The sequence below is a fragment of the Panulirus ornatus genome, chromosome 19 (genome assembly GCF_036320965.1).
Source record: "Panulirus ornatus isolate Po-2019 chromosome 19, ASM3632096v1, whole genome shotgun sequence".
Classification (NCBI taxonomy): Eukaryota; Metazoa; Arthropoda; class Malacostraca; order Decapoda; family Palinuridae; genus Panulirus; species Panulirus ornatus.
Window position 1 is genome coordinate 61,144,727 of NC_092242.1, and position 16,471 is coordinate 61,161,197.

At 46.4% G+C, this 16,471-nt stretch overlaps 1 protein-coding gene across 12 annotated transcripts in view; it reads left to right on the forward strand.

The window, feature by feature from the left end:
• Positions 1-16,471, forward strand: part of LOC139755560 (lachesin-like) — a 237,868-nt gene that overhangs the window by 197,032 nt on the left and 24,365 nt on the right. For 11 of the 12 annotated variants that reach the window (XM_071674017.1, XM_071674019.1, XM_071674020.1 and 8 more), the window contains exons 3-5: positions 11,808-11,917; positions 12,454-12,664; positions 13,058-13,216. In XM_071674017.1, the coding sequence (XP_071530118.1) occupies positions 11,808-11,917; positions 12,454-12,664; positions 13,058-13,216 (480 nt within the window). The remainder of the gene's footprint in view (positions 1-11,807; positions 11,918-12,453; positions 12,665-13,057; positions 13,217-16,471) is intronic. The other variant, XM_071674027.1, reaches the window with a different exon arrangement.

Consider the following 16,471-nt stretch of genomic DNA (forward strand, 5'->3'; position numbering starts at 1 on the left):
GACTCTCACGTCCATACAAACCCACGAGGGCTATATTCCCGTGAAACGTCCCCCAGTCTTTTCCCTACTTCCACACACACTCCTCAGTGCACCCAAGACCTTACCACACCCCCGTCTCCCATCCTGTGACTCACGCCAGTCGTCATGGGTTCCCACCCCCCAGCTGCCATGTCCTCTCCCAGGTACTTTACAACACTGCACTTCCTCCAGGCTCCTCCCATTCAGACTCTCTCTCTCTCTCTCTCTCTCTCTCTCTCTCTCTCTCTCTCTCTCTCTCTCTCTCTCTCTCTCTCTCTCTCTCTCTCTCTCTCTCTCAAACCATCCGGTCTCCTCCACCCCCAGTATGCCTCATTACCTTCCTTTTGTTCACATTTCCTCTCAACTTCCTCTTTTAGCACACGCTCCGAAACTCGGCCACCAACTTCTGAAGTTTCTCGCTCGAGTTTCCCAACTAGAGCGGTGTCATCTGCAAACAGCAGCTGACTCACCTCTCAGACACCCCCTATACTTCTACGTATTGTAGACCTTCCTTCATTCCAAGACCGTCGCATTGACCTTCCTCACCAACCTGTCCATGAGCAGATTAAACAGCCAGGGTGACATTACACAACCGTGATACAAAACCCCCCCTCCCACTGAGAACCACTCACATGTCATACTCTCCCGCACTGAAAATAATGATGATAATGATAATGATAATGATGATAATGATAATGCACACAGAGACGGACTGGTAGAAAGACTGATATCAAAAAATCTCACGAACCCTGAATCTCCAATTCCAGTCAAGTACCATTTTCTCTTTCCAGTAATTTTGTCCTTAAAACGTGAGACTCGTTCTGGGGTACTGCTGGCCCTCTGGTCTTTACGTCATCATATCAACAATTTTTTAAAATCTTTTCGAATCTTAACGATAATAATAATAGTAATAATAATAATTATTATAATTATTATCATTATTATTATTACTATTATTATTATTACTATTATCATCATTATTCTTAGTATTACTATTATTATCATCCTTATTATCCATTGCACGGGTGATGAAGATAATTCAAAATGTCTATTGAAAACTTCAGACTGTGAGTGATTTTCGCCAAGTGATGACGTGTTGTGAAAAGAAATGGTGGCCCGATCAACAACCACCATGTATGAAAAACATACAAGATTCTTATAACATTCCCCTGCGTCCAGTTAAGCCATCCATTTGTTGCACATCCCCGAACACACGGAGTAATCCACGGGCGCGGGCAGTTTGAACACTCTCTGAACCTGTGAGAATCACTTTGAAATGTAATTATTCTCATTTTCTATTCATAGACAGCGAACTCTACTCTGTGTCCTCCCGGATGGGGAAGACTTTGCACATTAACCGAGCGAAGGCTTTTGGAAAGTTTGTGTCGGGCCCTCAGGTCCTTACGGGTAGGGGCGTCAGACGGTTCCCCCAGCGTCAGGAGGGCCTCAGATAGCTCCTCCGCCGTCAGTAGAGCCACAAATGGGTCTTCCAGCGTCAGGAGAGCCGTGATGGCTTTTCCAGTGTCAGTCACAAGAGTTACAGAAGGCTCCTCCAGCGTCAGGAGGGCGACAGATGACTCTTCCAGCGTCAGGAGGGCGACAGATGACTCTTCCAGCGTCAGGAGGGCGACAGATGGCTGCTCCACCGTCAGAAGGACCACTAGGGCTTTTTTCCGCTGACGTCTTGTAATATTCAAGTCCAGCTGAGGTTCCTGTAAGGTCGTTGAGCTGGGAGAGTGGACTGCGATGAGCGAAGTATTATGACAGCTCTCCCCTCCTCTCACTTGGGCTGGGAGAGTAAAGTGAGATGAGCGAAGTATTATGACAACCCACCCTCCCTCTCACTTGCTCTCCCAGCTGGCGGCCGGAACCCTTGCAGCTGGTGGCCCGGCCTCGCTCATTCACCAGCTGTCTTCGTGACATCACCGCACCCCAGCCATACCCCAGCTATATCTCAGCCACATCCAAGCCACCAAGCCACTAGCCACACCCCAACCACACCCCAACCACACCCCAACTGCACGCCAGCCACATCTCATCTATATCCCATCCACATCCTATCCACATCCCACCCACAACCCATCCACATCCCAGACTCAAAGGAGCTTTAAAAGAAGTTCTAGAAATAATTATCATTTTCGACAATAGGATGATGTTAAAGATAAAGAAATACAATGGAAATCCGGGCCAAAGATTCCTAAGCTGCAGAGTTAAAAACACTCGTATTTTCTAACTCCAGATGTTGCTGAAACCATGAATATCAATACGTTTAAGCTATGGCTTCGCAATTACCTTAATGAGATTCATCTCTAGTGAGGAAACCTCTTCAGGAAGACAATATCATATACACGTACTTCAAACAAACTTCATCTCCACAGAGCAGTAGTTGGAATTGCACCTCTCCAAAGCATCCTGAGGTCGTAATCAGATCAGAATGTCTTTTCCGTTCATACTTTCGTATGTCTTTGTCATTATATTCTATACTGATGCTATTAGCTGATGTGTGGGAGGGAGTGGTGGGTGGAGAGGAGCCTTCTGCTTAGCTATCCTGTCTCCATCTATAGTGGTGGGTGAGGAGGAGTCTTCTGCTTTACTCTGTCTCTATTACTATAGGTTAGGAGTTAAGCTACTATTACTGTCCTCCACAGGATAATCTCGTCATAGATCACCAGGCCTTCAGTTATCTGTTCTTCCCATTTACTTCCTTATTCCATCCATCTCACTTATTCTCCCTTTCCCTCCCCCCTTCCTGTCGTTATTCGCGACCCTCCCTCCTCCTCCTCCCTGCCCACCGCCTCCTTATCTTCCCCCCTGCATCACTTACCCTCCCTCACTCCCTCTGCGATCCCCCTCTCACCCTCCTGCCTCACCTAGCCGGCTACCCAGGAATACGTCTATTCGTCGAGTAGACCTTGTATCTGATAGGCTAATTTTGTCTACTTACCAGCCTTAATTACCGGCTATAATCGGATTAGCGGGCCAGTCGATAGTAATTATAGAATTATGGGAGAGCGACGCTAGCCCTGAATGTTGATATAGCAGTTAGAGGTGGTGGCCTCCAGCTGTCGGTGGGAGAGTCTGTATGTTGTTCTATATGAATGTAGCGAACACATAGCGAGACACAGACTCACAGTCGCATAGCCCAGGCGGTCTGAGACACGGCGAGTGAAATTCAACGAAAGTATACGTAATGGTGACGAGAGACAGCGAAAGATGGCCTCGTTGTGAATATCAACTAGCAAGAAAATAATCTGCAGGAATCTGTGTGTGTGTGTGTGTGTGTGTGTGTGTGTGAGACAGACTCAGAAGTTGACTTCATCCATACCCCTTCGCCAGAGGGCACCACACCAGGAGACCTGTGAAGGAGACAGACTAGAAAATTATCAGCAAAGCTATTTTCGTCTCCTATACTGTGTGTCATGAGTCTAATATCCTTGTATAGCAGTGTCATAATCCTTCAGGATGCAGAAGGAACTAATGGTGAAGGTCTGTGTAGAGGTTCTAATGGTGAAGGTCTGTGTAGAGGTTCTAATGGTGAAGGTCTGTGTAGAGGTTCTAATGGTGAATGTCTACGTAGAGGTCCTACTAGAATCAAAGAAAAGCTGGAGGTTATAAACTCGTCCATATTGGAAGAGAGAAGAGTAAGGTCTAACTGGGTCATAACCTTCAAGTTTCTGAACCCGGGTTGATGACAATGGTTGTGACAAGTTCGAAAGACACAAAGACAAACGAACAACCAGAGGTCATAACAATAGAATGTTGTGAAGTATGTTATAGTGTGAGGATATAATGGTGGAAGAGAATCATCTAAAGTGCTGACAACAACAACAAAAACAACCGGAAGTTTACATAGATTTTTAATGATGGTAACGAGTGCTCAAGACATGGGGGCGCCCCCACGAGAGCTGAACTATCGTCTCCTCGTACAGTATAAATGGGTCATTACAGTTACGTACTCACACACACACATACACACACACACACACACACACACACACACACACACACACACACACACAAATTCATTGAAAATGACAGTACAATTATCACATTAAAAAAAAAGGCGCATATTTATATAAATATGAGGTACTCACGACGTCGCCACTGTCTGTTAACAAATAACTAAGTTATCAACGTGGTTCACTGTACCATACAGAGGCAGTTGAGGCGATTATTGATTTTATCTGCGGGAGGAGCAATAATTGTACGACGCTGGAGGAGTCTGGAGACAGGGGTGAGGCGCTAATTGCACGATACAGAGATTGTCAATTAACATTAGCTATAATTAATACCCGCCACACTACCCCCCTTACCCCACACTTCCCGCACCAGCGAAGAGGGACCCAGGACCACGGTGGCCGGTGTACCAGCTCTCTCTCTCTCTCTCTCTCTCTCTCTCTCTCTCTCTCTCTCTCTCTCTCTAGGAAGGTGACTGAACAGCACCACACCTCCACCACTACCACCACCACTCCATAACCACAACTACCACCACCACCACTACCACCCTATACTCTCTCACAAACCTCCACCACAAACCATCACTACCACACACCACCCTACCTCCAGCGCCAACAGTCTCCACCACACACCACACCACCACACCACCCTACCTCCAGCTCCAACAGTCTCCACCACACACCACACTACTGTCACCAGCACACCACACCCCCCCCGCACGTCTCCAACACATGTAACTTTTAACTCGGCTTTCCCCACCATCCCCCGCCATCCCCCGCCATCCCCCGCCATCCCACGCCATCCTCGCTATTACCGAATGCAAAGGAGTCGCCATATTATTCCGTGGTCTCCGCCACAAACCACCTCACACCACAAAACTATTAACATTTAAATCAGGTCTGGCGAAGGTTGTCCTTGTGTGTGTGTGTGTGTGTGTGTGTGTGTGTGTGTGTGTGTGAGAGAGAGAGAGAGAGAGAGAGAGAGAGAGAGAGAGAGAGAGTGTGTGTGTGTGTGTGTGTGTGTGTGTGTGTGTGTGTGTGTGTGTGTGTGTGTGTGTGTGTGTGTGTGTACCAAAGACGATATATATCATACATACTTGCCTTACAGGGAATATCCTCACTTGGCCCCTTCTCTATTCCTTCCTTGGGAAAAATTAAAACGGGAGGGGGGGATTTCCAGCCACCCGCTCCCTCCCCTTTTAGTCGCCTTCTACGACACGCAGGGAATACGTGGGAAGTATTCTTTCTCCCATATCCCCAGTGATAGGAGAGAAGGAAATAAATGATAAACGCATGGTCTCATAATGAGGCTTTTGACCTCACTGTGAGATCTCAAACACCACTGTAGGGCTACTAACCATATCATAAGGCTTCTAACATCATCATGAAGAATCTAATCCCACTGTGAGGCTTCTAACTTCACAATGAGGACTCTAACCTCACAATGACCTCATTGCGAGGCCTCTAACTTTAGTATGGAACCTCAAACACATTGTGAGGCTTCTAACTTCACTATGGAGATTCTAACCTCACAATGACCTCATTGTGAGGCCTCTAACTTTAATATGGAACCTCAAACTCATTGTGAGGCCTCCAACTTACAATGAAGCCTCCAACCTCACGGTAATATCCAATATCAACACAACCACGTCATATTCACACACCACACACACACACACTCATATCAAGCCACGTCTGACCTGATCTTGACTGACCTACTGAAAGATCTCATAACACAGATGCATTCTCTCTCTCTCTCTCTCTCTCTCTCTCTCTCTCTCTCTCTCTCTCTCTCTCTCTCTCTCTCTCTCTCTCTCCCTGCCCCTCTCCGCCTCCCTCTCCTCCCCTTGATGATAATGTTGACTTTTGAGCCCTTCCGTTGAGCAGTTCGCGAGTTAGTTGATTAATTCACAAAATGCAGGACTGACCTGGAATGAGGATGTTAGGTTTTCTGTACATTTTTTTCTTCTGGACAACTGGAATGTGTGTGGAATGTGCTGGTACGATGGCCAGCCTTGTGGAGGATGTGCATTGCTGGGATGTCAGAGGGTGGGTGATGGGAACGAGGGCTATGACTCTCTCTCTCTCTCTCTCTCTCTCTCTCTCTCTCTCTCTCTCTCTCTCTCTCTCTCTCTCTCTCTCTCTCTCCTAAGAGAAGACCTCTACAATGCTCCACAAAGATGTATCAGCGGGTCTTCACACGGTAAACTCTATACATTCCCATGAGAATGAATATGAAAAGAACTCATCTAAAATTTACGATAATATAAACCTATAGGAAATAGATATGGTCTCAACGAAATAAATTTCCATGCGTCTTCAGAATAAATCTAGTGGAAACAGATGTCACAGTCTAGTCAGAATAAACTTATTCATGCTAAAAAGGGGTAAATCTACTGGTTCCAGGAGTAAAAACTTAATAGAATAAATTTAGGGAAATAAATCCAGAGATACAAAGAGAATAATCCTTAAGGAAAAAAAAGCTAAAGATTTAAAGAAAATAAACTATTTAGAATAAACGAGAGCCTCCTGTAGATAAAGAATTGAGGGGCAAAAACTAGATTCACCGGCAGAATAAACCAATGACAATAAAGAATAAAGTCAAGGAAAGTACAGCAAACCAGCAGAATATACTAAAAAGACCCGAGCAGAATAAACTTATCGGGAATAAACTCGAAGTTCCAGACCTCTCCCATGAAGATGTCAGCTGGCCAAGACCCCCCGCCCCTCTTCATGACCCCCCCAGGATTCTCTCTTCATGGTGCCAAGACTCTCTTTACATGACTCCAAGACTCCTTCCTCATGCCTAAAAGCCTCCCTCCGAATAACCTCATGATTCCCTCCTCATGATCCTGCCACACCCTCCTCATAACCCCAGCTCCTGTTTCTTCTCATCTCACCAAGACCAGTAGACATTTGCATACACGTACTTCATCCTGGGGTACCTCCCTTTCCTCCTTACGACCTGCCTCTATCCCACACTCGCCCAACTCCCACCCTAACCCCAACTTACACCCACCCCAACTCACACCCACCCCAACTCACACCCACCCCAGCCTTCCAGAGGTTAACCCGCCTCCCACCCCATTTCATATCTCCTTCGTCTCTGTACTTTCCCCCTTCCCCTCTCTTCCACCTCTTCCTGCACCTTCCTCCCACTCCTTATCCACCTACATGCCCCTTTCTATCCCTCCCATTACCCCATAACTTCCCCCAGTCACAGTGTATCCCATCCCATCCCAGCACCCTAGCCCTTCCATCCACTCGTCCCTCCACCACCGCCAACCCAGACCCAGTCTGTCCCCCTCCACCACCCTACTCCCACAACCAAGTGCCCCTCTCCCCTACCCAGCACCAGCCCCCACCCCATCCTTCACATGAATATAAAAGCCGAAATTATCGTTCATACATTTAACAGCCATACGGGGCACCAGGACACTCATGAATAGAATTATCAAGGGTCTGGGGAAGCCGGGGCCTTCCACCTGACGCACACCCACCACACCAACACTTACCTCTTAGTCTCATTATTTCACATTGATCTAAGTGTAGGCATGATGTACGAATGGGTCTGGCAATACTGCACCGGCGTTGAGAACGGCTTTGTGTCGCTTCTGGCAACGCTGATTTCTCCTCAGTGAGAGAGAGAGAGAGAGAGAGAGAGAGAGAGAGAGAGAGAGAGAGAGAGAGTTGCACCATAGTTATAACCTTTAATGCTTTCTCAATAGGTCTATATCGTGTCAGTGTCGTGGGGAGGCGCTCTCTCTCTCTCTCTCTCTCTCTCTCTCTCTCTCTCTCTCTCTCTCTCTCTCTCTCTCTCTCTCTCTCTCTCTCTCTCTCTCTAAAAGATCACCCGTACAGAGGGGGGCGGCAACAGTTTCCATACCATCTCGTCTTGAACTAAAACAGAGAGAAATCAGACAAAATCGTATCTTTTTTTTTTTTCAAAGAAGATCAAGATCCTATAACAAAAGATTCAAATCCTACAACAAAAAGATTCAAATCGTATAACAAAAGATCCAACTCCTGTAACAAGAGACACCGCCATAGCAGGAAAAAACAAAAAAGATGATCGTGCATATAGCAGAGTCATCTATACTATAGACGGCACTACCTACCTAGAGAAGGGATAGTCACTGGTACTTTGCTTATAGGATGAACAAGCACGGGAGCCATATATGGGACTGAACAATGGAGAGGTAACCAGGCAGGTGTGTGTGTGTGTGTGTGTGTGTGTGTGTGTCTGAAGGGAGAAAAAATCACAAGAAGACTTATTTACCATTTTGCTTCACTACTGATCCTCGCTGCGTAGATATAAACATCTTATTTTGCATTGCTGTCATACACATTTGCACACACACCTACTAGTTCCTGTGTTCACAGGAGTTTTGAACGTCGGTAAGTGTGCTCGTAGGGAAGAATTCTGGCTGGTGAGCTGCTGCTACTGCTGCTGTTTATACATCTCAGTCATTATTGTGTGTTCGTTGCCTTTACGATTGGCTTTAAACTGTCCACTGACACTCAAATCATCCCACTCCCACTCGTCAGCTTGTGCCACTCTCACTCTGCCTCTCACTCCTCTCCTTCTCACCCTGCCTCTCACTCTTCCAAAATAGCACGAAAAAAAAATACTCCCCAGAATCATTAAAGTCCAATAAACCAACTTTTTTCGCACGTCGGAAAAACTTATAACATTTCTGAGTCGAGTGTTGCTGCCTAGGTTCCTGTGGGATAGGTGAGGGAGAGGGATGGGTGAGGGAGAGGGATGGGTAAGGGAGAGGGATAGGTAAAGGAGAGGGATGGGTGAGGGGAGGGATAGGTAGATGAAAAAGACAGATGAAGACTCCTCCCCACCCACCACTATAGATGGAGACAGGTTAGTCAAGCAGGAGGCTCCTCCCCACCCACCACTCCCTCCGGCTCATCAAAGTTGTACAAAGAGAGTATACTGACATGGCAGTTCTATAGGGAAAAATAAGTGGAAAACAGCATTTGATCTGACTATAAACACTGGATACTCTGGTCAGGTAGAATTTCAAAAAACAGAACAAAAATCGTATTTGTATATGACATTAATTTTCTTGGACAGCATTGTCCAGTGATATCAAATACATTTAAACTTCTGTTTTATGCTTAAGTAGACTGTAGTGATAGTTGTGAGGAATGATGGTATTTGTACTTACAGAACTAGGCTACATGATACTTCTGCTGCTACAACTATTGTTACCGCTAGCAGAAGTGACAATAGTAAAACAGGAGAAGTGTCTGTGAAAGTGGTGATAGTAATGGCAACAGCAATGATAGCAGTAGTAGTAATGGTAGTAGTAGTAGTAGTAGTAGTAGTAGTCGAAGTGTAGCTCTCAAGTGGAGTCGAGACAATGCCAAGAGGGGACCCCAAAAGCCCCCCCAAGCTCCACCTGCCTCGTCTACCCTCTATCAGCAAGGGGCGCTACACTCACTCTCCTCCCGTTACACCACGTCGATACATCTTTTTTTATTTTTTTTTGATGATATTTCCCCGCGTCACCCCACCACCCCACTCACCTCCCTTCTCCTTCTTTCTTCCCCCATCCATCTGGGCCTGTGGCTGCTCGGTGGTAAACACCTTAACTCATCCTAAGTCTTCACGTTTGGTGTAAATCCTGTAAACATTTTTACGATAATGACTTCTCAGTTACTGGTCGTATCACAACGCCTCTTTGGAAATCATTCATCCAAATGCTTTATGCACGAGCGAATGACAGTGGTATTATGGTAAATGTTACATGGTGAATCATCCTTGTACTAATACATTATTATTGCTACATCATCTTTTATGCTTCTGTATTTAAGATTTTATAATACATTAAATTTTTCATTATGAGATCACATCTAAACTCACAAATATTTAATCTTAACTTTTCGAAGCATCAACGGCTGACTAAACCAATACTCCTTACGACCATATTATGAAATCTACCATATTGACGACCACACTTCTAAACCATCAAACCTACGACCAGACTACTAAACCAATAAACCTTACGACCAGATACGAAACAGATGAAACCTTGGTCTACGACCAGACACGAAACAGATGAAACCTTGGTCTGCGACCAGACTGTAAAATGACATCAAGTTCCCATCGAAAGTATTTGAAAGTCGATGATTATCTACCAGTCTACCTACATCAGTCTACCAGTCGACCTCTAACTACCTACCTCTATATATGTCTATCTGTTTTTCATTTACGTCTCTCTCCTCATCCGTTCATTTCACCCAGTAATAACGAAGGAGCATCCGACACCATACACGAACTACTATCTTTACGAATCAATACATACGACACCTCACCAGTGTCAGGCTACATATGGGATCACAGGGGGGAGCTCAGCCCTGGAACCCTGGGCTGCCGGAAAGGCATGACGTAAATATCTCTCCCACTGAAGTGTAAACAAAGATCAGCTGATCATGTGTTGACACCCGTGGTAGGCAGGCACCAAGGCCATCATTACAGCTAGTACTACCATCACTGTCAATACAACCTATCACCGTTATTTGTACTGTTACTTTAAATCACCACCATCATCATCACCATCACTATCGCCACCACCAACATCTCCAACACCGCCACTACCGGCCCCGCCACCACCAGCCACCAGAACATCTGGTATTCTTCCGCCAGCGTCAAGATTAATGATTCCATTTATCACAGATTTTCATTAAAAGTGTTTCTATTGAGAGTGCAAATACATACCCGCCCCGGCCCCCCTCCCTCTCTCTATTCCGGGCCCTTACAGGCCCTTAGGGCTATGCTCACCTGGGTCTGGGGCCCTTATAGCCCAGGGATATCCTCACCAGGTATGGTAGACAAGCTATGCTGACACTGGAAGCTGTCACCACGGACGCACACACGCACTCACCTGCGGCAGATTCTCGTGGATGAAGGAGGGGACCATCGCTACAACCCCTGTGGAGATGTTGACATCGTCCCAATCCACCTACCCACACCCACAACTCCTCCTCCCACCCACCTACACCCACAACTCCCCTTCCCACCCATCTACACCCACAACCCCTCCTCCCACCCATCTACACCCACAACTCCTCCTCCTGCCCAACTACACCCCCAAACCCACCTCCCCAGACACACACACACACACACACACACACACACACACACACACACACACACACACACACTTTACCCCATGCAAGTAGTGCGCCTCTAATGCGCTGCGGCTTAAGTACAAGTTTGTGACTGGGCTCCGCTACTTTTCCTGCTCCCCCTACTTAACGACACACTTAGCAGGATTTACAGCAGGCGTCACGATGCAGGCTCAGATTTACAGCCGCGTGTAAAAGAAAACAGGAAAATTACTCATAAGGAGCGGATGAGGAGGTATGTGTATGAGAGGGATGGGCTCTTTTGTTATCTACCGCTATCGCTTTCAGATTTTTAATTATATATATATATATATATATATATATATATATATATATATATATATATATATATATATATATATATGTATGTATGTATTACGAGACTACATATGTAGGAGGTTACAACGTATTAACACCAACGTGTTAATGCCACTCTCCAACACTACCTTGTTAACTCCACTATGTTAACACCACTCTCCAACACGACCATGTTAACACCCCTCTCCAACACGACCATGTTAACACCACTCTCCAACACGACCATGTTAACACCACTCTCCAACACGACCATGTTAACACCACTCTCCAACACGACCATGTTAACACCACTCTCCAACACGACCATGTTAACACCACTCTTCAACACGACCATGTTAACACCACTCTTCTCTCTCTCTCTCTCTGCAGCAGCCTTGTCCAAGGACCCAATCTTCCTGTCGGACATCCAGAACCAGACAGTCTCAGAGGGAAGGAACGTCCGCTTCGCCTGTAGGGTCGACAACCTAGGCTCACACAAGGTGAGTTTCGCCTATCCAAAACCACCTGCCGCTCCGCAGGGTTTTAGCATGTTCATTACTCGAAAGGCGTGGGTAGTGAGGTGATCTAAAGGATGTTCAGCGCCCTCGTGACCCTTACATGTAAACAGGGCAACACTGTAATGAGGGATGACGCTTCGTCTAAGATCTGGGTCTAACAGAGAGCCAGTCAGTGTCACTTTGCTATAGCATTTAGCCTTATTGTATAGCAAGAAGATTTCTGAAGGTTAGTCATTTATAAGCCGTGTATAGCTGGTATAGTACCTATTGTATAGTAGGGTATGACAGGTTAAATGGCAAGGGGTATGTCAGGGTATAGGGGTAGGGGGTATGGCAGGGTATATAGCAAGGTATATGGCAGGGTATATAGTAGGGTATATAACAGGGTATATGGCAAGGGGGGGATATGGCAGGGGATATGGCAGGGTATATAGGAGGATATATACTAGGGTATATGACAGGGTATATGACAGGGTATATGTCAGTAACATGACCCGAGTCCTAACCCCTTCCTACAGGTAGCCTGGATCCACTTCGAGAACTCGGCCATCCTAACTGTGTCTAACCACGTGATCACCCGCAACGAGCGGATCACCGTGAGCCGGGACAAGCACCAGAAGACGTACTACCTGCACATTAACGATGTACGTGAGACGGACACGGGCAAGTACATGTGTCAGATCAACACTGCCTCCGCCATGACCATCGCTGGCTTCCTCACCGTCGTTGGTGAGTCACACTCGCGTTATTTAGGGCGGGCGGGCGCCTGGGGGACCTGGGGGTTGGGGGCGCCTGGGGGTTTGGGGGGGTTGTTGAGTCCCCAACCTCCACGTTGGTAACGCTGTTAAGGCTTTGGGGGGAGGGAGGAGGATATGGCAAGTCTTGGTAACACTGTGAGGATTGGAGAACACAATAGGTTTGGTTATGTTGTTGACAGAGAGGAATTTGAGGGTTTGTATATCACTTCAAAATTTAGGCAAAATATACCTGTTGATATATGTGGATATAATGGAGACTGGACAGATAGATAGATAGATAGTTAGATAGATAGATAGATAGATAGCAAGATATAGCTATAAGTGTTGACCTCACCTAACCCTGGGTGACGCCCTGGTGCCTCAGTACCGCCGGACATCGTGGACCAGGAGAGCTCGGGCGATGTGATAGCACAGGAGGGGAATGACATCAAGTTGCGGTGCCGCGCCAAGGGCTCGCCCAAGCCCACCGTCACGTGGAAGAGGGAGGACGGCCAGCCCATCACCGTCAACAAGTCCACCTCAGGTCAGTTCAGGAGGTCCAACGAAGGTAGGTCATGGAGGGTCAAGATAGAGGTTCTCTTCTTCTTTTTCCTCCCTTTTTTTTTCCTTTTTTTCGATGTAGTATGATCTAGATTGTGTGTTATGGCCGGTGGAATAGGGTCGACGACCTGGTGGGGGAAGAGGAGGAGGCCAAAGCCCTTGAGAAAACTGCAGCCAAGGGGTTCTGCCACGCCTTCGTCAGGCAGAGGTCATCGAGAGATAACACCTTCGTCAGGTGAGACACGCGGTCGTACAGCTCAAGGGTTATTAGGTTCAGGTCATCAAATCTTTGGGTCGTAGACGGCCTTGTTTGTTCAATGGTAGTACCGGTGTGTTCGTACCGGCGTGTTCAAGGGTCGTACCGGCGTGTTCAAGGGTCGTACCGGCATGTACAAGGGTCGTTCTGGCGTGTTCAAGGGTCGTACCGTCGCGTTCAAGTACCATACCGTCATGGTCATGAGGTTGAGTGTATATGATGATAAAACTAAGATTGATAACAACAATAATGATAAGGGAATGACTGACGATGCATCATGAGCAACGCAGCAACAGCAACACAAGACCACCACAGTTGGAGACTATTATTTCTGGCCTGTTTACCCAACCCGCCTCACTCTGGTGGGGTAAACCACACTCAGGCCTCCAGCTATACTCCTCCACCATCACCAACCATCACTACCACTATCCTCACCATTATAAGAAAGGGTAACACTTCCATCTTCACTACCACTATCATCACGAGCCAACCACCATCCTATGAAGACAATGGCACTAAAGACAATAGACACATCCACACCCATCTCTCCCACCACCAGGTCAATCCAACCCAACCCCCAACCCTCTACCCCCATCACCAACACAACAAACAGACGGGAGGACCAACGCGTCCCTCCCTCTGGTATATTAACCCTCCAGGTCCCGAGCCAGGGAGCGTCTCCTTCCTCACACCCACTAAGAAACCTGTACCGACTATTTACCACATGTAAATTACGCTCCTAACTTGAGAACTCATAAGACGTGTAGCCTTCCCTCCTTCTCGCCAGGATTTCATTACTGGCGCTGATTTCCGCGAATAAATGTGGATATTAAATTTTCTTATGAAGTTTGACATGGTTCTTTTCTTGCAAGTTGGTAGGGCCTCTGTGTGTGTGTGTGTGTGTGTGTGTGTGTGTGTGCTGAAAGAGGAATGGAGATGGGAAATCCGTGGTCTAGGGGGAAGGTATATACGTAAGTATATGTAGATAAATGGGGTTGGGGGTTCACGGAAATTAGGCGAGTGTGTGGTAAATGAGATGTATGCAGAGAAGAAGTTGTTGTTGATGGCGAGTGCTGTGAGAGAGGGAGGGCAAGTGGAACGTCTGATGGTTTTCTTAGCGGAAGTAAGAGTGAACGTTGGTGATGAGCTTAGGGCAAGTGGAAGTGACATCTCTTGACAAAATGGTGACAGAGTAAAGTAATCCTGTACGCAGGAGAGACTGAAGAATGGCATAGAGTAAAAGTGAACGAAATCATGGGAATGAAAAATGAAGTGGAAAGTATTTAGGAAAGTAGCACTAAAGTGTGTGGGTGATGTGTGTGTGTGTGTGTGTGTGTGTGTGTGTGTGTGTGTGTGTGTGTGGCATGGGGAAGTTGGGATGTGACATATGTGATTGAGTATTGAGTGATAGGATGACTAGATCAGAATCACTAGTGAGGCAGAGTAAGATGAATGAACAGCATCTCCAGAAAGGGTGTGAAAATGATTAAGAACACGAGAGAATGTGTGTGTGTGTGTGTGTGTGTGTGTGTGTGTGTGTGTGTGTGTGTGTGTGTGTGTGTGTGTGCAAACGTACACAGCAACGAGTGGACATAAGTGGGCAAGAAACAGAAAATACGAGTTGATTTTTGTCTGTCTGTATATCTATCTGTCAGTCTATATATCTATCTCATTACCAATTTATCCGTTTATCTATCCATACATTAATCTACCTACCTATGGAAATGGCTCACCTAACCATAAGATGGACTGGACATGGAAGACAATGACGTGTGTAACATAAGCTTTCCAGCTGGAACCTGAAACACACCTTAGACACACCACATGCCAGCAACACATGCCAACAACACATGTCAACAACACATGCCAGCAACACATGCCAACACCACATGCCACGCAACACATGCCACGCAACACATGTCACGCAACACATGCCAACAACACATGTCAAGCAACACATGCCAACAACACCTGCCAACAACACATGCCACGCAACACAAGCCACACAAGGACTCTGTCATACGTCATCCCTAACGAGAATCAAAACAACGTTCAAAAATCAAACCCAAAGACATATTACGTGAAGACATTCCAGTACAATTCCCAACACAGTTTACACCCAAACCTCAGCAATGTCTTCAAACACACTTCATTGAAAATTTAAATAGTTATTTCTAGAATTTATCTGAATATGAATCTTTAACAAGGACTTCAACACATGTATCATACAAGAATTCATACAGGTGTCAGAGGAAGGTTCATAGTGGTTGCCAGGGCCGGAATTCGAACCCTGATCATACCTTTCTGACGTTCGACCCCAGTAAGGAAGCCTCAGGTGATATTCTGAAGTAGTTTGAAGACCCCTTGTGGTGGGAAGTCTTGAGGTATGTGGCCATACACGACCCAGGTAAACACTGGCGTAACTTGACCAAGAGTAACAGACTCACGTGGGTGAGAAACCAAGTGTAGGAAACTCCTTGAGTAAAAGAGACTGTCTTTGTCTGTTGGTCTGTCTCCTCTTCCTTCAGTCTTCTTTCCGTTATCTGATGGTCTTCTGCTTCCTCTTCTTTCCTACCATTCGCGTGCGGTAGAGACCTTAGGTAAGAGACCATGAGTGAGGCACTCTATGGGAAAGGGGGCATAGGTAAGAGGCCATGAGCAAGGCGCTCCCAGCTCAGGGCCTTGCGACAGACCTGGATTTAATATACAACACAACACAATCATATTGCAACCGTCACAACAATTCCGAGAACACTCATTATGTACTCTGGCAGGTTATTGTATATATTGCAACTTACCCCCACTGCTCCTGGGCATGGGTAAAAACAGCTCTCTCTCTCTCTCTCTCTCTCTCTCTCTCTCTCTCTCTCTCTCTCTCTCTCTCTCTCTCTCTCTCTCTCTCTCTCTCTCTCTCTCTCTCTCTCCACACACACACACAAAGATCAATGGCACAAAAGCACCTCCTCCTTCTCTTCTACCTGT